The following is a 23,786-nucleotide window of genomic DNA, read 5'->3' on the forward strand; positions in this document are numbered from 1 at the left end:
CAAAAGTGGTTGTTGTACGGTAGCCGAATGACATAAAAGGTCTGGGGGGTCTGGGATTCCTCAGGCGAAGAGGTCGAAGCTGGGGAGAGCTTGGAATCATCAACACAAGACAAACATGCGACATTCAATAACAAACTTCAATACAAATTGCAATTCTTTGAGTTTCTATGCGAAATTCTTCTTTTATTATATTCTGTGAAACTGTAAGATTCATTTTCAATCGCCATGTGGCGTGATCGTACAAATCTGTATGTTCGAATTGCTGTTATCCCTTCCACAAGCTTAGATAGATACTGACACCTAATCTATCAGCTATATCTCCTATCGACAGTCATATGCACATCACCCTGCAAAGAAACCAAAATATTCAAGCTCTTCTGGAAATGGATACTCAGATAGTATTGGAGGAGCTTCGGAGGAACGCAGAGGACTTATGTCCGCTGGCGCATTCGAAGATGATGGCGATGCGATAATAGAAATGGATTTACTACCACCGAGATGGGCAGATATCAGCGACGAAGTTACAGAATATCTTACGGATATCGCAAACAAGAGTCAAAAATTGGAGAAACTACATCAAAAACATGTGTTGCCAGGATTCGATGATGAAGAAGTCAAGAAGAAGGAAGAAAGGGAGATTGAATTATTGACGCAACAAATTACCAAGGGATTTCACGATTGTCAGAGGTCAATTCAGAGAGTAGAGCAAATTGTTCGTGACTCACGGCATCAAGGAGGCATAAGTAAAGGAGAGGAAACTATGGCAAGAAATATTCAGATTTCACTAGCATCGAGGGTACAAGAAGCAAGTGCGGGATTCAGAAAAAAGCAAAGTACTTATTTGAAGAGTGAGTTCACACTACATTGATTGAAGTCGCCATGGTAAGATGGTACAGGATTTAAACTGACCTATCATCAGAGCTACGAGGCTTAGGAGGTATGAATGCACCTATTGAACGAACGTCTACCCCTCTTTACAGTAATTATATCGACCCCTCCATCATGGAATCCGACGCCGATAAATCATTCTCCCAAGCAACCCTCCAACAAACTTCTCAAAAACAACTCACCTCCAACGATGCAGCCATAATGCAACGAGAACGTGAAATCAATGATATCGCACAAGGTATCATCGAACTCGCCGACATATTCAAGGAACTTCAAACTATGATTATAGATCAAGGAACTATGTTGGATCGCATAGACTACAACGTGGAAAGAATGGCAGTAGATGTCAAGGCTGCGAATGTGGAATTAAAAGTTGCAAGCGGATACCAAAGAAAAGGAACGAAGAGGCGAATTATCTTGTTATTGATCCTATTAGTTGTAGGTATGTTTATTTTGCTCTTGGTAAAACCAAAGAAGCATAGAGGCGAGGTAGAGGAAAGTGTACCACCAGCATCGCCACCTTAATAATGATACCCTTTTTCGAGATGGATTACACGTATTTTGGTGGAGTGAGATTGTGAAATACCCGTAATGCTTCACGAGGTGTGCCCCCGTTCCACGTGCGCAAACTATCAATCATTATGTTGGGGTTGAAATGTGAGTGATGGGTGTTCAACATGCTCGAAAACTGTTCCTCGCTAGACCATACTCATCCCTTTCTCCATTTCCAAAATCATGGTACTTATTACCAGGCCAGCCCCGCTATTGTCAACGAGGGGATAGGTAAACTCAACTTCTTCTCATTATTAGATTACAACATCAACTCGTCCAAAGTCCAACTTTCATCCAGAAATATACATTTCCTACCTTCTATCTCATCCAAATAGCATCGAATGATATCATACAGCAAATAATACGAAATACTTATTTCATCCTACCCCACATCGCTTATACCAGGGGCTTTCCCCTTTTCTACTTCCCCGCTCCGCTCTCCACTTTACTTCTCTTCTCCTCTCTTTGATCCCCCATCTATATTTGAAGCAATCGCTTATAGTTGTGAATATTTTCTTTATGGTTGTGTGTGAGGGGACATTGAGAGGTAGTGCTAAGAGTTTCATCGAAGGGTGAGAGTGAGGAGAGAGGGACTGTTGTTTACTTAGAGGGGAATAAAAATGGGGGGAACTTTGAAGTGTAGGAAAGTATAGGATTCGACGAGGAGAAACGGAGTTACTTATGAGGCAGAGAGAAAACATTCTCAACTCTTTGAAAATGCATAGCATCGGACTTTCTAGCTACTCAAACCGCAAAGTCATTCAATTATCAAGTACATATTAATGGAATAAACTCATCCTCGCTTAACGGTGTAATGACTATACACCATACAAAAGACTAAGAATACTTCAGACACACTATGTGCTCATCGATTCAAAATAGGGTTGGATTCATGATGAATATAATTTTTGACCTACAAGTGAACAATTCGATCGACATCAACAAACCCAGCGCGAATAAATCTCACTCATCTCCACAGCTTGCTAAGCGCGGCCCCTTAATCCAACTCATCAAAATCCTAAGATCAAGCCATAATGCCCGCTGCGGCGGCAAAATTAACCAGCGGATAATGAGCCAAATCATCACTCTTGAGACATTTTTACGTTTTTTCAGAAGTATGTCACTTCTAAACCGCATCATGATGTAAAACTTGTCCGGTAACAAGCATCGGTACTTTAGAATCGGCCACGAAATAAATCGTAGACCGGTTGAGCGAGCAGAAAATCCTGACGCGAGGAATTGTTTCACGTGGAAGGTTGTAAGATAGTGCGACCGAATTGGACCCAGAGACCATTCCGAACCATGGATCGCGTAGACAATTCGCGAGAAGAAAGTATCTTATTTTAGCAAACACAGTCGAGACGAAACTTTGTTTTGTGGGATGAGTTGGAATTTTGTTTTTCGCCAAGGTATTTGTGTTCCTGTGACCACTTCCAACATTTGCTAGCGTGAAGTCTAAGTATCGTGGATTGTTGTCATAGTGAGTGATTTAGGATGTGTTTGTTTACTTTTGAGTTTTGGACTTCTTATATGTTTATATCTTCTCCTGCTGCATCAGGTATTAGATATGATGATTATGTTGAGAAATTTTCTAGGTCAATAGGAATTCCGAATTCATCTTAAGACTATTGTTCAGAGAGCAGATCAAATCATACAAAAGATACAAAAAGAGTGGAACGATGGGTGAGGAGAAGAGGCATCAGTTGAGTCGGGGCGTAGAGAAGAGAGATGAAGGTGGTGAGGAAAACAGAGATAGGAGAAGACGAGATAGACATGGAGATGAGGGAAGACATAAAGAGGAGAGAAAGTCAGAAATACGGACGGGATCGGTCAATTCGGAACCACGAAGAGAAACTAGGCAGACATCTCAATCTGTTGAGAGTGGACGTGATAGGCTACATTCTAGCGTTGAAAATGGTAGTAGCAGGTCATCTGCCCCCGCTCCCAAACGCGATAGCAGAGATTCCATCAGAAGGGTTGAAAGACCATCTACCACCACTGTCGACAATTCATCACTACCGGTCAAAAGAAGAGATCACAGTAGCAACCGAAGCACGAGCGGAAGTGAGAGAAAATCTAACACTCATCCACCCCATCCCAGTCGCGATAGAGATCCCACTGAAAAACGGGGGAGAGATTCCCACACCTACGTATCAAAAGAAACACCTACCCAGAGTAAAAGCGAGAACGTAACGGTGCCTCTTCCCAGCCGCAGCAATCGATCTCAAGATCCAAGACCAGGCAGAAGAGACCCTTCCATCAGTCGCGAAACAGAAAAACTTGTACTTGGTGATTCGAGGGGATCAAAAGCTGCGGCTACAGACGGTCGTGAAAAGCGAAGCAGTGATGCGCCGGCTTCTAAGGTACCCATAAGTTTTCCGCGTAACAAGGTGAGAGTTGGTATACTTCCGAAATATCATCTACCTCGGAAAGAAGAAAACTCTCGACGATTAATCGTTTTTGGGGATGTACATGGAATGCCTGATGCTAAGAAATGTCTCTTGGAACATATTAAATATGAACCAGCGTTGGACCATCAGATTTTCGCCGGTGATATGATAACCAAAGGGAGAAAAAGCAAACCAAGCAAGAATGCTACGACTAAAGGGTTGATAACTATCGAGGCTTCCAAAGATATTGTGCGTCAGGCTCGAAGAGATGGAGCTTCAGGAGTCCGTGGGAATCATGAAGACTGCGTACTGAATGTTAAACACGAAAGAAATGGTTGGCAAGAATCCATCGACCGCGAAATGGACAATCAATTTAACATTCAAACGAGGAAAAAGTTGAGGACGCCAGATCACAGGGATACCAGCGACTATGACCTGTATGATGCACTTACCCGAGAAGAGAGACAGTGGCTTGAAGATCTACCTGACATTCTAGTTCTGGGAAAATGTGGTGGGCGTAATAACATGGTTGTTGTACACGCTGGATTGAATCCATTTTTTGACCTGGAGCATCAACGAGTTATAGAGACAATGAACATCAAATCTATAGATCCAGTCAAAGGATATACTAGTTCGATGCATGTGGGAGATAAAGAGAGAAAAGCATTGGATAAGAAAGACCAGGGAAGTTTTAGCAAGATGATACCCTGGTTTGAGGTATGTGGACTAAGAATCCCGTTTGTAATAAACAGTACTAATCCTGATAAACATAGGCTTGGGAGGACGAACAAGAGAAATTGCCACTAAATAAACAGACGACAGTGATGTATGGCCATGAGTCTAAGAAAGGCTTGACCAAAAAGTCATTCTCCATTGGTCTTGATACTGGTGCACAACGTATAGACAAACTCAACCCTGATAAGTATCGAACTTTGACTGCCCTCGTTATTTACCATGATAGATGCAAAATTGTCCAAGTCAAGGAAATCAATAAAGACACTGGGGAATGGGAATGGGAGCCAGTTGAGCTGACAAAGGAAGAATCTGATTTTTGAGATGTAGTTGGATTTCCCTTATTTACATATGTCTGTATTATTTCTGTACTTGCAGGACTCCAGTTTCAAAATCGAGAAGTTTCGTGGAACATCAAGACTAATAAAGCTTTGTGTGAGACAATGTCATACTTGGGGGCCAAAATATTTAAATATGCATAGCAAACCCGTGGACAGCCAATATTACCAGGTTTACCTTCAAATGTTGTACCATCAAATTTCTGCGAAGCAAACTTTTGGTCGGCAATAGATTTTTTTGAAATTCTCACTCGAGACTTGCAGTATCAAGCATGCAAAACATATCTGCATCGCATGAGATTTTGATCACGTTATGCGGTCAACTCTGTACACCAAAATTTATATTAGAGAGAACGATCCGCTAGCAAATGTTAAATGACCCCTGCAGAACACGAAATCCAGTGCATCTCAGACGATTGAAGCCTAACGAAACATGATTTTGGGTACCGTAGATGGGTCATCGAAATTCAGTTCAAATTTCAAATGAATGTTTGCTAGATTTACTCGTCAATCCATTTCTCGTGGTCAGGAAAGTATCGATAATGTGTTCTTTCAACATAATCCATGACGGCAGGAAGAGATTGCACAAGTTCTCTAGAGACCGGGACACTATTTGATGGATCAATTAACAACACACTATTTGGACCATGGACAAAAAGCCTACCTGGTGCTTACGTGTATTGATATAATGAAACCAAAGAGACTTGCATCGGCTTGGGTTGGTTGGTCCCCACCAAGACACCAAAATGGATCCTTGTTGGCGGGAGCGGCATCTGATATGGGGTATCTTGAATGTTCCAGAAGTCCATTGAGACTTCACCATATCTCCTCTCGGAATACCATTACCTCCTCAGAAGTGAACCGTTCAGTTCCCTGGCCATACCGTGTGTAGCTTTAGTCTGACGATAAGCGAGAAATCCAATTAGAACACGCATAGCATACGGGATGGATCCTAGGACCTTATCTCTTTTGAACATAGTAATTATCCATCATCGCTCTCGAATCTAGAGCCCAAGACCAGTTATGCTATGCCGCTATCTGACGAGGTAATATAATTACTGTCGTACTCACTCCATGAAAATATAGCTTATCCTCAAGAAGAGCACAAATTGCCATGTCTTGAGTTTCTGCTGCCGGCTCCAATGATGAATTGAGATCAGGTAGAATATCTGATTCTACTAGCCCTGCTATAATGAGTGCAGAATCGACAAGCACAAAAGGAGACGACCCCTCATTGTGTACTGAGATATATGGTATCTTCCCTTTCGATGCCGAGCGAGGTGAGCCGCTATCCAAAATATACTTCATGTTGGCTTGGCGGAAGTGGAATTCAATTTTGGTAATAAATGGAGCCCATACTTAATTTCCTGGATCTAGCCAGCCACGGAAGAGAGTGATTTTCATGATGGATAAGTAGCTTAGAAACCTTCGAGAGAACTGGAAATTTGAGATATCTATTGGTTTACCTTTGTGGTGATTATGATGTCCTCATAACAAGTCTAATCGATCATATTGTATTGGTGTATGTATTCTAGGCTCAGAGCTACAAGAGCTAGGTCCGTAAATGCAATACGTTTGTACGCACGCTAGCGCGCGCTTACGTCTGCTTATTCTTTAGTATGAAATCCCATGAAGATCTGATTGAAGAAAATTGTGAAGAATTCAGAGAGTAATTTTCTGCTATGATCCTCTAATGGTAATATAACGGTTGCACCAACAGTTGGAGTAACATATACACAGGGGATTCATGTAGTAGTCTGAACCAATTTTGAGCCTGTTTCAATTGATGACCAAAAGGATCATGAGAAATGATACCTGTTGTCCAGCTATGTCTATATCTTGATAGAAACAGATAATTTGAGTGCCACATCCTCGAAGATCATTTTGACAGGTGAAAGAAGTTACTTGTGATGATGGCTTTATTGTCGTTCATTTGCATCATTCATATGGTGATATATATTAACAAGCTTGATGTTCGGAAGTCGGGAGTCGGATAAATCACTCCGAAGCACGGGGGTTGCCGAGACATATTACCATAATCATCACCTTCATTGGATTCAATACTCTGAGCACATGGCAAACATTCATCAAAGGTTTCACAATTAACTTCTACGAGTGAATCACACGTGTTGATATCGCCGATATAACAAAACGGGACTAAATTAAAAATGAGATGAGGTTTAGTTTCTTTTGCAACTTTTAATAAACTTCAATCCGAACAACCTCCTTGCGTGGATTGTTAGGTCATCTTTGATCAATTCAACAACCATTCAAATGAGTAATTCAATCGATAATCGAACGGCGGTCGACCGTCTACGAGCGTTATTTAACAATCCCAATCCTGGACCCGAATATGAACCTATCTCGAGCAGTTCTAGTATTCACGAAGACGATGTACGCAGACCAGTCCTCGTCTTACCAGATCAAGCCGAAACTGAGCCCTTCTCATGGTTCGAATATGGAATCTTTATGTTAATCGGAGTGGCAATGCTTTGGGCATGGTATGTACCACTGACGTCTCGGGAGGGCGCAGAAGCTGATATCTTGACAGGAACATGTTCTTAGCAGCGGCGCCATACTTTCAGAGCCGTTTCCAAGACAATGAGAGCATTCTTCAACATTTCCAATCTGCGATTACATCCGTTGGAACAATTACGAACCTTGGCTCGATGCTACTCCTAAGTCATTTACAATCGAACGCCTCGTACCCAAAACGTATCATAGCCTCCCTCGTTCTCAATACTATTGTCTTCACGCTTCTTGCGATATCCACCTCATACTTTCGCGATGTTTCGTCCAGTGGCTATCTAACTTTCACATTGATAATGGTATTCGCGACCTCCTGTGCAACTGGGCTTCTACAGAATGGGGCTTTCGCTTTCGCATCAAGCTTCGGACGACCAGAATACATACAGGCTATTATGACGGGACAAGCAATCGCCGGAGTCCTGCCATCAGCTGCACAAATTGCCACCGTTTTAGCTGTTCCGCCGCCCGACCATTGGGCTGATGTAAATGCCGAAGCTGCAGATGTGAAGGAAAATACAACTTCGGCATTTGTTTATTTTTTGACGGCTACAGTCATCAGTGTTCTAACATTAGTCTTTGTCTACCCCTTACTTCGGAAGCAGAATCGAATCCTTGAGAGTCGCGCGGCGTCGTCAGCTGACAGTGATGAAGAGACTGACGAAAATGGTAAACACGAGGTTGTTGGTATGGTTAGGCTATTTAAAAAGCTTTACTGGCTTGCAGGAGGAGTATTCATGTGTTTCGCTGTCACAATGTTCTTCCCGGTGTTCACGTCAAAAGTCGTTTCGGTAAGGCCTGCCGATGGAGCTCCTCGAATACTTCAACCCGAAGCTTTCATCCCCCTAGGGTTTTTGGTTTGGAATATCGGCGATCTTTGTGGCCGTCTGCTTCCACTTTTACCTTTCCATACCAAGGCACGACCTATTCCGCTTTTCGTATTCTCTATCCTTCGAATTGGCTTCGTTCCTTTGTACCTCCTCTGTAACATCGAAGGCAAGGGCGCAAAGGTCAATAGCGATGCATTCTACCTTCTGGTTGTTCAGGCTGGATTTGGGCTGAGTAATGGCTGGCTCGGCAGTTCTTGCATGATGGCAGCTGCTGAGTATGTTGATGAAGAAGAACGAGAAGCAAGTGGGTCTTTCATGATGACCAACTTGGTTGCTGGTTTGATGGCTGGATCTCTACTCAGCTTTGCTGTAGCCGGCATTTCCTAATTCATCAACTTATACTTATATAAGCATTGGTTTGTATTTATGGGACGGAGTTTAGAGCGAGACAATGCATGGATTGGCGTTGGAGATCACTTTACTAATGACCGAGATGATGATTGTTGATATCATGGAATATTTATGGGAGGGAAGTCTGGATTTTAAGCTTGCATAAGAACAGCGAGAGAATTTCGAATTAACTTTCTACAATTCATAAATGATTTTGTTTTGATGTGAGATGATTGTGCTAATATATTGTAAAGTGATAATGGAACGGCAAGAAACTCTCTGGTCAGTTCAGTGCCGTATATATCTAATTGTCTCTGGCTAATACTAAACTCTCCACATGTCCTTCGAGAACTACCTAAGCAACCGTGGATCTTTAGTGCCCTGAATTATTCTCTTTAATTGAAGTAGGATGTTCGTTTCAAGTACTTTCATTCAGTTTCAAGATATCTCGAAAGAATGGGAAAAGACTGGGTTCATAAGCTTATAGGGATAATACTTCCATCCCTACAAGGTAATCCATTATCCTTCCTTTCTTCTTTCCCTTGCGGAACTTTAAACGTGAACTCTTCTTCTTTTGTGAAAGTCCTTGGCTCGCACCTTCTACGTAGGGAGCCATAGCAACGATACTAGAAAGGTAGTAGCATTTGTTGAGAGATTTCCTTCTCAATCTGAGATTCACCGACCAAACCTTTCCTCGTGCTCAACTCCCACTCCCTCTTTTTTCAACAAGCCGTTGCACAAGACCCAATCAATCTACCAACTCACCTCTTCTTCAGTATTAGGACCAACCTTGATAAACTACTCTGATATCTCTACCTCTTTTCTATCTCAACTCGACAAACTTGGCTTTAGAGGTTCTTCATTGCCCACTCCAGTCTTCCATTTTACAACCATTTAAAGTCTCTCGATCCCTATTGAGACATTTCTCGTGTATGAGGGAACTACTTGGAAGTATTTGGCAGAGACATTAGCAGCAGTGCCCGATCACACAGCAGCTGATTGTAAGCAGATCTTTCTATTTGCACTTAGATTTTGACTGACAGTCCATTCGATTTCTTGCTATAGCAGCAAATTATATCTGGCAATCATCAATTATCGAGTTCAATTAAAGATATCTTGGGCGTCAGTTTTGATACATCGAGGTCAGTAATTTTTAAATTTTCTGAAAAAATGTTACCCCTTCGGGTAAAATTCCTCCATATTTTTTGTATCATCGAGGTTGGATACTCTTTAGATGTAAATACTAACATACGACTACAGACCATAAGACCCATCTAAAATTCTTCTGAAAAGTCTACTAATGCGATTTCTCCTAATTCCTTGATTTGAAACTCTGAGGGTGATCGAAGAAGGACGCTTAGCTATTCAATTGCTCACAATGAATTTCGGTTCCCACCATAACTCGACACTTGAATAGAAAGACTATTTCAAATAGGATTGTGATGCATTTTCTTTTCTGCCCAATTAGCCTCACCATCTTTCGCACATTTAAGCTCTTCTAAATATCACATTATCAACCGCGCTACTTTTACTTGCACACGCGAACTTCTACGCCAAGTACCATCTTGCTACTTCTGCCTGCTGATTCATTCGAAGTCTTCTATTTGACCACCTCGTTTTCAAATTCACTGAATTTTTTCTCTCATATCAAATTTTTTTCCCTTTAAATCAAGCCATTCTACTCACAACTGGAAAATCAACTTCCTACACTATCTCGGTTTACATTGGATTATAACTTCAACACCACCACAACAACAATCATCAAAGATTGCATCATGACCGACGACTCTAATGATGATCATAAAACTGAGGGTGAAGACGACGGCCTTTTGGCTTCACCATTACCGTCGCCAACACAACTTGATGTCAGTAATTTTCAATGCCCGCATCCAGATTGTGGCAGATCCTATGCTTCCAAGCATGGACTTGACAATCATAATAGAGTTCATTTCACTGATAACGAAAAGCCTTTCGCCTGTCCTCATCCAGGATGCCTATCAAGATATACGAATAAGAGAGGAGTTACTCGTCACTTCAATCTCAAACACAAAGACAAAAGTGACTGGTTCAACTGTCCTACGGCAGAGTGTGATTCTTCTTTTTTTGATGAACGACAGCTCAAGTTGCATCAAAGAGAGCATGGACTATTTCGCTGTACTGCGAGACACTGTGTCTATGAGTACACCACCGAGCAAGAGTTATATGATCATAGAGAGGTAACAGTTCATCACAACGCTTCGCACACTCAAACACACTTAATCACTAACACATCTTAAAGCGTAACCATACAACTTCTGACCTATATGAAGATCGTACTAGCAAGCGACCACCAGGAATGTCTAAAGTAGAAGAAGACCTGCCTGCACAAGCTTCAAGCGGAGAGGAGACCGGAGATGAGATCGTTGTCGACGAGAGTTCAACAAAACCAGAATTCTGCGAGGATGAAGATAACTTTGAGAATAGTTCCCCCTTCAAGACGCCTACACACGGGAGAGGTAGTAAAAGAGGCATTACAAAGAGAGCTTCGTTGAATACGGAGAATTATCCTGCAAGACCTAACTGCAAAGGCTGGAAATGTCCCAAACCTGGCTGTACAGTCTGTCGCAAAGTACAGTTTGATATTATTACTCATTGGCAGGTATGCACTCTTTCTTGATATCTTCAATTTCTACCTGGAATAAAGTGATTGATTTGCTATTCTTTGATACGAAATCCGAATCTCTTTCATTTTAAATATGGCAGTCAAGCATTTGTTAACTGTACTACTTTGTTAGGAGGCACACAGTGATATACCAGAACCAGCTCATTTTGAATTTGTCCATGGTCCGAAGTCATCCGAGAATACAGCTACTCCTAGATTTGGGGTCAATGGCCATCGGCTCGGAGGTAAGCCTTGTCATTTCGTTTAATTATACAGCAGTTGTATTGTATGGTAACTTCTTTACGGCTCCCCACTTTCATTGTTCCTTCTTCTTTTAAATAACAACACCATTTCCTTTCCTATTCCTACTTCATACCCTTTGTTTTTAATATTGTTCATAATATACTGCAAACATGAATGATATAAAGGACGACAGCAGTGAAGAAGACAGTCACTCACACCCTCGTGCAAATATAGGACAGTCTACTTCTGTTGGTCAGCCAGGTCACCCCGACCAAGAAGGGGCAAGTAGAAGTAATGCCAATGATGGTGCTCGAGGACTAAATTCTCAACAACAGAGGGGAAAGGGCGACAATACTACAGGAAACAAGGTATGTTTGATGATTTTTCTTTCCAATTTATGTAACTGTATTAAACATTTGTTTGTTGATTCCTTCCTTCAACAAATTTCGGACATTCAACATTGTATATTGATTGAATAGAGAATGGACAATAGCAGATCTGTTAGTCTTTCATCGGCTTTCATTCATTCATTTGTCAAGGATCTTGTCTTATAACCTTCCATCTCTACAACTTATTCCCTCTTCCAAAATCATCTTTCACAACAGTTTAGGCTAATTCAACGCTCACAGAACACAAATATGAATGGCTTAAGCGTACCAAACGCTGCTACATCAACCCCTTCCATCGCTTCTTCTCGTTTGCCTGCGGCAACAAATACTCAAGGCCACACTCCAAGATCTAACAATGGTCGTCCCATTATCCCCCCCCCACGCCACGCACCTAATCTCGCTCGTCCAACCACCACCATCTTGGCTAATTTTACTGGCAATCTTTCTGGTCCAGCTGAAACGCCTTCAATCAACAACCGACGTAAGAAGGCAGCGGTTGGCCATCCCACTCAGAGGATTCACGCTCGTGCAACGGAGGCCCGCCGTATGAGTCCTCCTCCTGCTAGGAGCAACCAAGGTGCAAAGTCTGCTGTCGCTTTGATCAACACCCGATTGCCTCCTCAAAGACACTCTCAAGTCTCTTCTCCCGATTCTTCCCGTCGCGCCTCTCCTGTGAGCTCCGATGAAGAAGAGGAAGGCGAGGAGGAGGGTCTCTTCGTCTCGCCACCTGATACCACCAAGAATCAGACCAAAGGTCCTCGCCGCGTATTAGGTGTTCGAGGCTTTGCCAATATGCCATTGCCTAGAGATCAAGATTCTGACGAGGAGGATCTTAGACCAAGTCATGTCTTGAGACAAGAACGCCGTGCTGCTGCCGGTAAATCCTTGAAGCCTGATCATGCCCAAGAATTTCTTGGTGCGAGTAGGAAAATCTACGGTCAACCTAGGAAGATGGGAAAATCCACCAAGTTTTTTGCAGCCCGATCAACTGATTCAGATGAAGATTCAAATTTTGAGGGCAGCGAGTTGAATGTAAGCTAATTGTCTCATTCTATTATGTTTAATATGGTCAGTTGTATATACTAACAGATAACAGTCATCCGGTAGCTCTTTTGGAGAAACTGAAACCCATCACCCCGGTCGTCGTTCAACAAACCACGTCAACGCACGTGCCTCTAACTCTGTTCATCGTCGCTCCTCTGTCAACAACGGCGATCCCCCAAGAACTCCTTCTCCTGATCTTCCTAGATACCAACCCTATGAAGTCTACGGTCCAGATCTCGACTCTCCACCCCCATCCTATCTCATCAAATCACCTGGTGTTATCGACCGCACTCTTCCATACCCCAATCGTCCAGAAGACAAAATGCTCCCTGATGTTGCTGCAGTTCAACCCGACGACCTTTTCGATGCTGATGACATCTTTTTTAGCTTTCGAGACATGACTCCACACGAAAGAGAGGTACAGGATCGTCTTGATGCAGAGAAAGAAGCCATGAGAGCAAATGCCTACGGCTCTGGATTCCGCGCTCCATTGCATTTTGATCATTGTCCCCTCACAGCTCCAATCTGTCGTGCCGAGCGGGCAGCTTGGATTGCGGAGAGATTACGTCTCGATGTTGAGGAAGCTCGTGGTGATGAATCTGAAGATCCTGAGACACCATCAAGAATGGACCGCGATGATGATCGTCGCTCTGATGTTGACGTGGAAATGACTGGTACCGGAACATCTGCTTTATCAAAGAAAAAGAGAGCCACTTGCTCGGGCCCAGTTCGTGAAAAGAGAAAGTACAACTGGCGTGATCCAGTTAGGAAGAATAAGCGTCGTAAAGGAAGTTTTTCCGGCATTACATCTCGTCGTGACAGCACTCGCCGTTCTTATTCTGGTGGAAACTCTCAGATTGATGGTGCCGAAGAACAGGAAGAAGTAGTCGCCGAAAGCCAAAAGCCAAAATGGGCATGGAGTGACGCGCATCGAGCTGTGATCAATACACGAAAGCCTGTTGAATTGGTTCGTCCGGACGCTTTGGCTACTGAAGGCGGCACTGCGCTTCCTCGCCTTGTCGATCGTGCCCCCGTTAGTCCTTCTGTTGGCTCGGATAACTTGAATGCTTCGGGTGTTTTCACTGCTGCGGCTGGTAGCGCTAACGCCTCCTTTGTCTCTAGCGATGGATAAATGGATGTCTATCTCAATGACTCATGAATTAGTTTTAGTTTTCAGGATGCTTAATGGGTGGGGCAAATTGATGGTTGCTTAGTTTGTGGGTAACGAATTTTGCTGGGGACTCGATATCAAATCTGTTCAAGGCGTTGGGAGTGGATGATGGTTGTTATTTCTCGGAGCTTGCATGTTGAATAGATCATCATCAAAGATGGCAGATCTAATTGAGATAGGTTTCATATATTATGGATGGCTGAGAGACCTCAGCAAGATAAATTGAGATAGTTCAATTAGGTAGTTAGCAGTAATCTAAAACTGTATTTTATTGAATACTTGAGTTCTTTGATTATTCTGGACGTTCTGGATGGAATTATTAAGATGATTAGTGTGTGCTAATAGCTCAAACATACTTACTGAATAGTTATGTGATATGATTACTGAGATTGTTCTTATTGATTTGGTTATTAGGCTTGTCTGATGAGTGAGTGGGTGATGGGTGATGGATGGGTCATGGTCTCATGGGTATCTCCTTTCATAATGCTGCCTCGTTGCGATGTCCGGAGGAATATTGACAATTGACATAATTCGTCTAGATACAAGGAGAAGAATACATCTTTCACTATGGAATCTGGAGAGCGTGAGAAAAATTTGTGTAATGTATGTATATGGATGGTAAATGTGATATTAAATATCCCGCTAAACCTCAAAAATGAAATTACAATAAGTAGGTAGGTATCTAGAAAATCCATAACACCAACTTGAAATCAAGCCCAAAACTTCCAATCCAATGAAACTCCCCTCAAAAATTCATATGCACCATATAGTGCATATCCTCACATACCCAATTGAGAATCCGATACATAATGAGTCCCCCCCGCACATCGATACCCACCAACCTGTTTAATCCACTGATACCCCATAACGCAAACTCCCAGATTCCTCAATTTTTCCTGCGCTTGCGCCTCTTGTTTTCTCCTCTGCTCCTCTTCCGATCTTCTGCGTTCGCGTTCCTGCTCCATGCGTTCTCTCTCCGCCTTAGCTCTCAACTCACGAAGTCGCGCTTCCTCGCGCAAACGAAGTTGTTCTTGCCATTCGGCTTCATTTTTGGCTTGGATTTGTCGCAGGGCTTCCTCCCTGGCTTTGCGCTCGGCTTCTTCAAGTGCTCGCATTTCTTCTAGCTTCTTGCGCATTTCATCGGCGTAGTGTTGTGCTTGTTCCTCGGCGGCCTTTTTGTCCCGCTGTAGTTGGGTCCATGTTGCGTCGGAAACACCCGCATCACGTCCATCGTCAGTATCCGGTTCGTCATCCTCGAATAATGGTTTTGGGGGCTCATCATCATGCTTGTCCTTGGGTGCATTTTTAGTCGCGGTAGAAGTATTGACGGAAGTTGAGGGGGGAGTAGGTGGTTGTTGATTGTTGCTCATGACTGGTGCATCTTTTGACAAATTATGTCTTGGTTTTCCTTGCACGTGAGCCCTGTCTTTCTTGCTATCAATCATGTCTTTTATACAAGCCATGGCATCGTCGTATGATAGATTGATGTTGGGATTAGTAGACGAAGTATTCGTGGCAGATTGGTAGAATGCACGTGTCATGCTCTTAGCGAGTGTAATCATATCTCTTGCGTTGCCCCAAGCAGGCAGTTTGGAGAGCTCTGCAATCAAATCCAAGAAAGGCTGGTGATTCGTGATATCTTTCAACCCGTCGATAGAGATATTCTCTTTTTCCAAGGCATTTTGTAGAACGAGAAGAGAATCTTTGGGCGTAAGAGCCGGAAAATTTATCTCATCAGCAAAACGGCTATTCAAGCCTTCATTTTTGGTAAGGAGAGCATTTATATCTTTTTCATATCCTGCAAGAATTATGATCATTTTACCGGCGAATTTGGGTTTAGTCATGGACTAGAATATCCAAGAGTTAGTGATTGCATAGAATGAAGCTTGTTAGCTTTACGGATAGGAATAGCAATGACTGAAGTGACAACAGACGATGCACTAAGCATGCCAAGTAGGATCCACCATTGAAGTGAATCAGTATCAGAATAAACAGTAACTCACATCAACTAGTTCATCAATAGCTTCTTGGGAGAAATGACCCTGCCCAAGTCGATATGCTTCGTCGATGAAGAGAACTTTTCCCAGGCCAAGCTCAAGTTGTTTAACTGTTTTTGGACCAGTCTGCCCAACATATTGGCCAATAAGGTCTGATGCAGAACATTCAACAACTTGTACCTCCGACAGAAATCCTAAATCGTAATAAACTTGGCCAATCTTCCGGGCAGTTGTAGTCTTCCCAGTTCCTGATATTTGAGTTAGCATATCTGAATGTATTACGTTTTAATGGAGCAGTAAATACCTGGCGGTCCTTTGAATATAAAATTCATTGGTATTTGTGAACGAGGGTCTTTCCCAAGCTTTCTCATGCCTTTCGCAACTTTCACATATCCATCAAGCTTCGCAATGATAGTATCACATCCTGTGATACCCTTGAAGAGATCTTTGAGATTTGTTTCTGCACCGGATGCTCGATCAAAGTCTGGATCAAAGTCTTCTGGCTCAAACAAGAAATCGATAGATCGTTGACCAACAGGCAATTTTGACTGTCGAGAAAGGTAGTTTTTCTTTGCCTTGGATATCAAATTCTCCACGTCGCCCCCGTTTCCAAAATTAAGCCCGTTTCGAGCTCTTGCGAGTAGATCTATGGCAACCGCTACTGCTTTCTGAGTTGCGTCGAGCCCATATGCACTCAGCTTCTGTTGTAGAATCTCCTCGAGCTCTTGGTCATCAAAGTCGGCGAACTGGAAGCCATCGGCAGGAGGAAAGCGTCTTGTTAAGCCCGGATTAACATTCTGAAACATCTCAATCATTTTATCTTCGTAGCCTAGAAGTAATACACAACGGTCATCACCAGGTACGCTTTGTATCTCGGCAACAATCGTATCTATCACTGCTGTTCTGAAAATATCAGAGCCTCCGCCTCCACCATGACTACCCTTAGAGCTAGGGTAAAGCATGTATGCTTCATCAATGATTAGAACTTTCCCAACGGTAGTTGCAAGAATATTTTTCGTGTTTTCCTCCGATTGTCCTATATGACTGCCAACAAAATCGGCTGGATTCTTTGTAACCACTATAAAAAAATTAGAAATATATCACAAGCTAAAAGAAACGCGTTCCATATGACCAAAAAGTCTCTACTCATAAGAACATATGATCTTACCTTCCCCATTGCTCAGAATTCCTAGATCTGAGAGAATACGACCATATAGCTTGGCTACTGTTGTTTTCCCAGTACCTGGAGAGCCAAGGAATACACGATTCAATGATACCGCAATGATTGGCTTCTGTTCCAGCTCTCGTTTGTAGTTCGTCTTGATGACTTCGATCATGAATCTTACAGAGTCTTTGACAGATTTCAAACCTGTAAGGCTTTGGAGCTCATCCCATGCCTTGCATTTCAAAATTGCTTGGGATGGGTCTGGTCCTATCAGGTCTTCCTTGGTAATAAGATTGTCGTCTGGACCGAGGCCATCCCTGCGCTCTTCAGTCAAGCGATCTGCTTGTCGTTCACGAATTCTCGCAAACATGTTCTCTAAAGCTCGCGCATTCCCGAAACCCTCTCGTCCCCTGCCCCTGCCCAGTCTTTGCACCGCAATTTGCATGTAAAGTCCATCTTGACCGTCTTCTATCATCATCGGAGATGGATAGAATTTTTGGATCTGATATTGCAACATTTCAAGGAGTTCATCATCAGTATAATCTTCAAAATGAAGCGTGTATGGTAGGCGTGATTGTAGACCGGAATTGTGCTCGAAGAACTTCTCCATCTGCTTGCGATATCCGGCGAAGACGAAAACAACTTTGCCCACAAGATTTTCTATTTCTGTAAGAAGATAGTCCAAAACTGTCTTTCCACCGACATTATGTCCTTCTGTCAATTGGTAAGCTTCATCAATGAAATAAACTCCGCCCTGAGCACTGTGAAGAATGGCTAAATGTTTTTTGACATCATTTACCCCACCATGCGCAAGATGGCTGCCGGTTGTCTCAACAAATTCATCGCCAGGAAGAACTTGTAGTGTTGTCAAGATCCTGGCGTAGAGTCTCGCCACTGTTGTTTTACCTGCTCAAAGTTAATAGGGATCTTAACTGGGTATAGGGATCGAGTGATGGGTTTCCAATAGTCCTTTGGCAGTTTTGTTTTACAAAACGGCTCACGCAGGCCCGAATCCATATGGAGCTTTTGTATCAACGGCCGTGCTTGTGAAATAATTGAATCCACTGAATCCTTAATTTCATCGGGACTATAGAATCCACTCGGATCATGGAGCTGTATTCAAGAATCCAGAGCTTTTGGAATATCGAACGAACTCTATTTATTGAATTTGGTTCGCAATCGGTACTGTTGAAAACCCTTCGAATGAAAGAGCACTTACCTGTTCCAGGATTACCTAACAAAATCAAGCCCAACCTTTCTTTTGTGAGATCTGTCCCTTGACGCTTGGAAGTTTCGACTTTTGCCTTAATTCGCAGTACCTGAGATTTTACATCTTCGAGGCCAATCATCTCCATGATCTTATCTATGGCTGGATTTATCGCATTCTCCTGGTCCTTTTGTCGTTGCCACTCGATCTTCGATGCCGAAGTTTTCTGACCAACTCGCGTCTGAAGTTTCTTTGGAACATTCTTGCTTTTTGGGGGAGATTGTGTTTGAATTGTGTGGGGTTGCGAAGGTGCAGCACCTGAAGTACTGGCAGGTACTCCACTGGAAATGACGGGAGAAGAAGCAGTAGGAGCCGGTGGCTTACTCGTGGTAGTGGATGTTGATTTGACTACCACCGGTTTCGACTGCATTTGAATTAGACGGTCTTTGATGGTAGATAGATCCTTTCTTTTCTGTGCTAGAACCGCTTCTTGTTCTGATCTCAGCTGGGAGTCTTGGATCTCTTGATGTACCCTATCGAAATCCTTCTGGAGTTTTTCAAGCTCTTTCTGATGTTTTTGCCTCATTTCCTCTCGTCGCAATTGCTCGTCTAATTCTTTCTTTGCTTGTTTGGCAGCATCTCGTTTCTCCTTTTCGCATTTGGGACATGATTTCAGTGGAAGATTTTCATGACATTTTGATTTGATTGTGTGTCCTTCGGGACACTTTTGCTGTAAGATCTCCTTACATAACATTTTAGAGTGGTCGAAAACCTGATGACATTTGCTAGGGCAATGATGAGTATTACATATCAATAAAGCACCACTGTGGGGTTTCAATTAGCTTTCGAGTGTCCGCGTCGATTGAAAGATTGGTGGGACTAACCAAGGCTCATTGCACCCGCCATCTGAGCAGTATTCTTCGAAATGTTCCGGTGTGGTCAAAGTTGCCATTCGATCAGGGTGATTCGCGCATTTTACAGGGAAGCCAGGATAAAAATGGCCTGAGCCTTTCAATAAGTCGAAGAAACTCTTGTATAAGGTATTTCCTTTGCGAGAATGTATGAAGGTTTCGGAGTTACCAATCATGATCAGCGCATTTCGAGCACGAGACACTAGAACGTTCAGGCGTTGAGGCTGCGACATAAATCCAATGTCGTGTCTAGAGTTGCTCCTGGTCAAAGAAACGAGGACTATATCACTTTCTTCACCTTGGTAGTTATCTATGTCATAATTAGTGGTAAACCATGAATATCTTGACATACAATAAGGGAAGCAGGAAATGAAGACCAAAAAGATTTAGTGAAATGGATTGAACGATAGAAAGCCATTGTAACACTGGCTATCCTAGTTGAAAAATGCAATTATAAACAGGGTCTGAGTAGTCTTTCTCAAAAGAAGAGAGATTAGGTCTCAGATTTTGAGAAAAATGCGATACTCAGAGTCAGTCAAACACTTTAACTGAATTTGGAACTTCAAAGATCAAAATTGTTGGATTGCAGCTCGGACTATTTTTAGATGCCCCAAGTGTAAGGGCGAGGCAGAAGAGAAGGTCAAACTTACCAACAGTAGAAATCCGTAGTGATGGCTTAGAAGCTTTGGCGCCAGTATCAATATACAGTCCAGCACGGATGAGATCAAATTTATCCAAATCGTTGAGGACGGGATCGTTCTCTTTCGCAAGTTTCTCGAGCAGCAGTCTAAGCTGAGCTACATAGGGGGTTAAGACAACCAACTTGTCCGAGCCATATCCTTGTTGAGCAAGGTACTTGACGCATTTGAGTATCATGCTGGCTTCAAAATCGTTCTTTTTGGAAGATGTAGACTCCACGTTGTCCCGCATCTCTCTCACACTCACATCATGTTCCGGAGCCGTATGGTCTACGAAGATAAGATTGTCTCTAAACCCGAGAAGATCTTTCCGATTTTTCGTCGAATCGGCATCAACTAAGTCTGGATAGGTAAGGTGTCTAATAATTGACGATATCTCCGGTCGAGAACGATGCTGTTTTGTCAGAGTAACATGTGGGAAGCCGTCGAGCACGAGTCTTTCAAATAAAGACATGTCCAGATTGTATCCATCCCCTTGTTCAACCTTGAGGCCGTAAGTATTGCACTTTGGACGAAGTTGTTTATGGTCTCCAATGAGGATCAGCTGTTCAGTATTCCTCCCCAAAGCTGTGAAAATATGAGCTTCGAGAATCTCTCCAGCTTCCTCAACTAACAAGACTCCAGGAGAAGCTGCTTGGATTGCGGTGGAGTATTTTGCAGCTGCAGTAGTTGTGCAGCCAATGATTCTCTTTGACTTGATGATGTTTACATCTCTTTGTCCAACAAGCTCGTTTTTCTCTGCTTGTTCGGCATTGAACTGCTTTCCGATTTTATCCAATTCTGCAACCATCTCCTCTATGATAGCCGACTTCCAACTTGAAATCATCGTTGCCCTCTGATCAGGGCTGATACTCCACACAGCTCTTGAGTTCTTGTGCTGTGAATGTTGAAAGGATCCGGCATTCATCTGCCCTCTGGTCCATCTATCAAGTAAGTAGAACTTATCCACAGCTTTACCTTTTTTCCCAACTTTCGTCATACCATTCGTGGTTGTTTGTGGTACCAGAAATGTATCGTAAAATGGCATATCATCCAGGAACTCAAGGTAATCCAAAATTTGTTGCTTACTCACATTTGCAGAGTTGTATCTTGTAAAAGCACTTTTCAAACGCGCCTCGTGCAGACGCAGACTATCTTCTAGTTTGTTGATTCGATTCCATTGAGAGTTATCAAGTTTTGATGAACCTTGTTTGCTGAGTAATAACGCCTGTGTTCGAGAAGTAGACTTTGCGCCGAGTCGTATCATATCAGAAGGTGGTATACCAATATCCAGAAGGTCCTCGAGGAATTGATCCAATGCGTGGTTTGTGTAACACACGACTAGAATTCGTTCAGATGTGAAGTTGTGAATTATTTTTGCTCCTAGAGCTCCAATGAATGATTTTCCTGTGCCTGTTAATATTTGTTAATAATCATTTGCAACTTGCGACCTAGGCACATATATCAACGCGAAACGTAATAGAAATGGAATGCGACAACATGATTGTCATTTTTGAGTTTGGACATCGAAAAGTGCCATGAGCCCCAAGCACATCGCTTTAGTATGTAGCATACTTCTTCCCCTGCATGACGAAATGAGGAGATTCATACCTGGAGGCCCTTGAATCAAACTGACTCTTTGGAATAAAATAGCAAGTAGAGATTGGATTTGAGAGTCATCAAGAACAATCGGCTTTTTCGTCGAGAGAAGAGAACTCATGTCTTTCCCGGAGCTTTTTTCTATCTTCCTTTTCAGTTGCAAGGGCTGGAATGGCGGGCCAGAATTGAACTGGTCCTCACTCCATGAAAGGAGCTTCTCTGCCAAAGGAACATCATTCATATCTTGTAGGCGTTTGAGAAATGGTTCAAAGCCGAAGATTGATGTGTCCATTTGCACCAGTTTGATCTTTTGAGCCACCTTAAGTTTCACCAAAGTTCTTGATACAGTCGTCTCATCTTGAAATTGCAGAACAATATTAGCAGGTTTTTTTGCCAGTTCTTCCTCGTTCCTATCGATAGATGGGAATGCGACAGGTTCACCATCAACAAACAAGCACCCAATCGTTCCTTGCCTAAGAATATTCCTGTTTTCCTTGAGATAACCGACACGCTTGCTGTGATTTTTAGGATCTATTTTCTTCAAAGGCTGTAGTTCATCCTGGCATTGAAACATGAGGCCCCATGGGTCACGAAATTTGTCTCCTTTAATATGTATGCTCACCACTCGAATGTTGTCGAATGTTAGCCCTCGATGGTACCCTGATCTCAAGCCTTGGAGCTTCTGTACCTCATCCCTGATTTCGCCCAGCATATCTTCACGAAGGAGTCGAAATTGATTATCAATATGAATTCCCAGTCGAGTGGGATCTACATTTTTGAGATACGTGTCAGGGGTACGTAGAAACGGTCGTTCCTTAGACAGAAGTTCATCTGCCGTGGGCATAATTGAAATATCTCGGTGATTCGCATGGTCATTGTTGTGTCTTCCACCGGGCCCAGAGTCAAGGTCTTTGTCAAGGTCGGATGCATCTAAGGATAGAGTGTGCTTGATTTTCTGACCCAAATTTCTACAATCTCCATTGGCAGATGTTAAAATCGCATCCAAGATACCGGGAGATCTCGCCACAAGGATGTAAGTAGTTGGTGATTTTCCAGGACGATTGATAAGCTCGAGTAAAAGCCATGCAAATGCATGGGATGCCTTTTCATTCAGTTGACCAGTCTTGAAAGCTTTCATGAATCCGTCCCAGAAAAAGGGAGGCTCGGCTATCGCGGTGATAAGCTCTGATAAACTTAATCCGGAGTTAATGGCTTTCAAGGGTGGTGATTGTAAATATTGAAGTAAGAGTAGAGATGTTTCGTTGAGGAACGAGGGTGTGGTGTCAAAACGCATCGAAGCTTGGATTGCATCAAGGCCCGATGGTCCAGATAACAATTTATATGCTGTTGTTGCTGGATCTTTCTGAGAGCAGATTGCTTCAATAAAGATTTTCCCATCTCGGACTGAGGATAGGGCCCTGCGTCCATTGATAACGTCATGGAAAAAACGATCAAGGCGAACAACGCGAGGGTCGTCAGTAAGGGAAGCCATGAAGATTCTGAACAATAATGAAGAGGAAGGTTTTTTGTTATAAGATCATAATAGGAACTTTGTCGAATTAATATTGCAGAGAGCTGATATGATTATAGGAAGCTTTGGAGGTCAAGATGTGGATCCTGTAAACGACTTCGTTTAGGATTATGAAAAGCATCAAACAATTAACGCTCGAAGATTCTTTTTTTCCTGATAGACACTGCTATAGTGGCATTGGACATGCATCATTGCGGCCTGCTGCATAAATGGGAAGCCTCACGGGAGAAGGTTTGCTGCCCAATCCATTATTTTCTCTCTGTGAAGCGACATATAAATGGCAGGTCCTGCGGGCCAATGAAAGTGACCGGCATACACTGAGACCAAATGGCAAGGCATTTCCGTTTGCTATGCGCTGTGAGTCACAGAAAGAAGATGGCAAAGCCAATGGGCTTCCTGGGAGGACACAGGGTTACATTGTGAGGTTGATTCATGCTTTTGCCTTTACAAATGGACGTATTCCTCAATCATGATCAGAGCATTCCAGACTCGATATATTCCTGATACTAGGAATCTCTTCATATCGGAAAATCAATAATCAGCAGAAATCGTCGTTCGGTTGGTA

At 42.8% G+C, this 23,786-nt stretch overlaps 5 protein-coding genes across 5 annotated transcripts; 4 read left to right on the plus strand and 1 right to left on the minus strand.

The window, feature by feature from the left end:
* The first annotated feature begins 5 nt into the window (after positions 1-5).
* Positions 6-1,479, plus strand: EAE98_010600 (uncharacterized protein). Its single transcript, XM_038958221.1, has 3 exons — positions 6-248; positions 313-848; positions 920-1,479. Exons 1-3 carry the CDS (start codon positions 226-228, stop codon positions 1,411-1,413), a joined length of 1,053 nt encoding a protein of 350 aa, XP_038805405.1. The 5' UTR covers positions 6-225; the 3' UTR covers positions 1,414-1,479.
* A 1,640-nt stretch (positions 1,480-3,119) lies between these two features.
* EAE98_010601 (uncharacterized protein) lies at positions 3,120-4,885 on the plus strand (the record flags this gene model as incomplete). The annotated part of the gene is made up of 2 exons (XM_038958222.1): positions 3,120-4,547; positions 4,604-4,885. The coding sequence occupies 2 exons, from the start codon at positions 3,120-3,122 to the stop codon at positions 4,883-4,885; spliced, it is 1,710 nt and encodes a 569-aa protein (XP_038805406.1).
* Positions 4,886-7,174: 2,289 nt separating this feature from the next.
* On the plus strand, positions 7,175-8,643 carry EAE98_010602 (uncharacterized protein; the record flags this gene model as incomplete). Its single annotated transcript, XM_038958223.1, has 2 exons — positions 7,175-7,401; positions 7,452-8,643. The coding sequence occupies 2 exons, from the start codon at positions 7,175-7,177 to the stop codon at positions 8,641-8,643; spliced, it is 1,419 nt and encodes a 472-aa protein (XP_038805407.1).
* Positions 8,644-10,421: 1,778 nt separating this feature from the next.
* On the plus strand, positions 10,422-14,095 carry EAE98_010603 (uncharacterized protein; the record flags this gene model as incomplete). The annotated part of the gene is made up of 6 exons (XM_038958224.1): positions 10,422-10,862; positions 10,925-11,284; positions 11,421-11,532; positions 11,765-11,898; positions 12,160-12,951; positions 13,016-14,095. The coding sequence occupies 6 exons, from the start codon at positions 10,422-10,424 to the stop codon at positions 14,093-14,095; spliced, it is 2,919 nt and encodes a 972-aa protein (XP_038805408.1).
* A 645-nt stretch (positions 14,096-14,740) lies between these two features.
* Positions 14,741-23,405, minus strand: EAE98_010604 (uncharacterized protein). The gene is made up of 8 exons (XM_038958225.1): positions 21,703-23,405; positions 20,065-21,504; positions 19,388-19,724; positions 18,516-19,327; positions 17,300-18,202; positions 16,436-17,209; positions 16,138-16,379; positions 14,741-15,981 (listed from the first exon to the last, which is right to left on the minus strand). The coding sequence occupies exons 1-8, from the start codon at positions 23,180-23,182 to the stop codon at positions 14,914-14,916; spliced, it is 7,056 nt and encodes a 2,351-aa protein (XP_038805409.1). The 5' UTR covers positions 23,183-23,405; the 3' UTR covers positions 14,741-14,913.
* Between the last annotated feature and the right edge of the window lie 381 nt (positions 23,406-23,786).

Source organism: Botrytis deweyae, assembly GCF_014898535.1.
Source record: "Botrytis deweyae strain B1 chromosome Unknown BDEW_038, whole genome shotgun sequence".
NCBI lineage: Eukaryota > Fungi > Ascomycota > Leotiomycetes > Helotiales > Sclerotiniaceae > Botrytis > Botrytis deweyae.

Bases quoted from the DNA above. Each gene is read 5' to 3' on its own strand.
- EAE98_010600 (XM_038958221.1), top strand. From the start codon at position 226: ATGTGGCGTGATCGTACAAATCT. The intron at 249-312 runs GTATGTTCGAAT...CTAATCTATCAG, and splicing joins TGGCGTGATCGTACAAATCT to CTATATCTCCTATCGACAGT. The intron at 849-919 runs GTGAGTTCACAC...ACCTATCATCAG, and splicing joins GCAAAGTACTTATTTGAAGA to AGCTACGAGGCTTAGGAGGT.
- EAE98_010604 (XM_038958225.1), bottom strand. From the start codon at position 23,182: ATGGCTTCCCTTACTGACGACCCTCGCGTTGTTCGCCTTGATCGTTTT. The intron at 19,725-20,064 runs GTAAGTTTGACC...ATTATGACATAG, and splicing joins ACTACGGATTTCTACTGTTG to ATAACTACCAAGGTGAAGAA. The intron at 19,328-19,387 runs GTTAGTCCCACC...GAAACCCCACAG, and splicing joins GGCGGGTGCAATGAGCCTTG to TGGTGCTTTATTGATATGTA.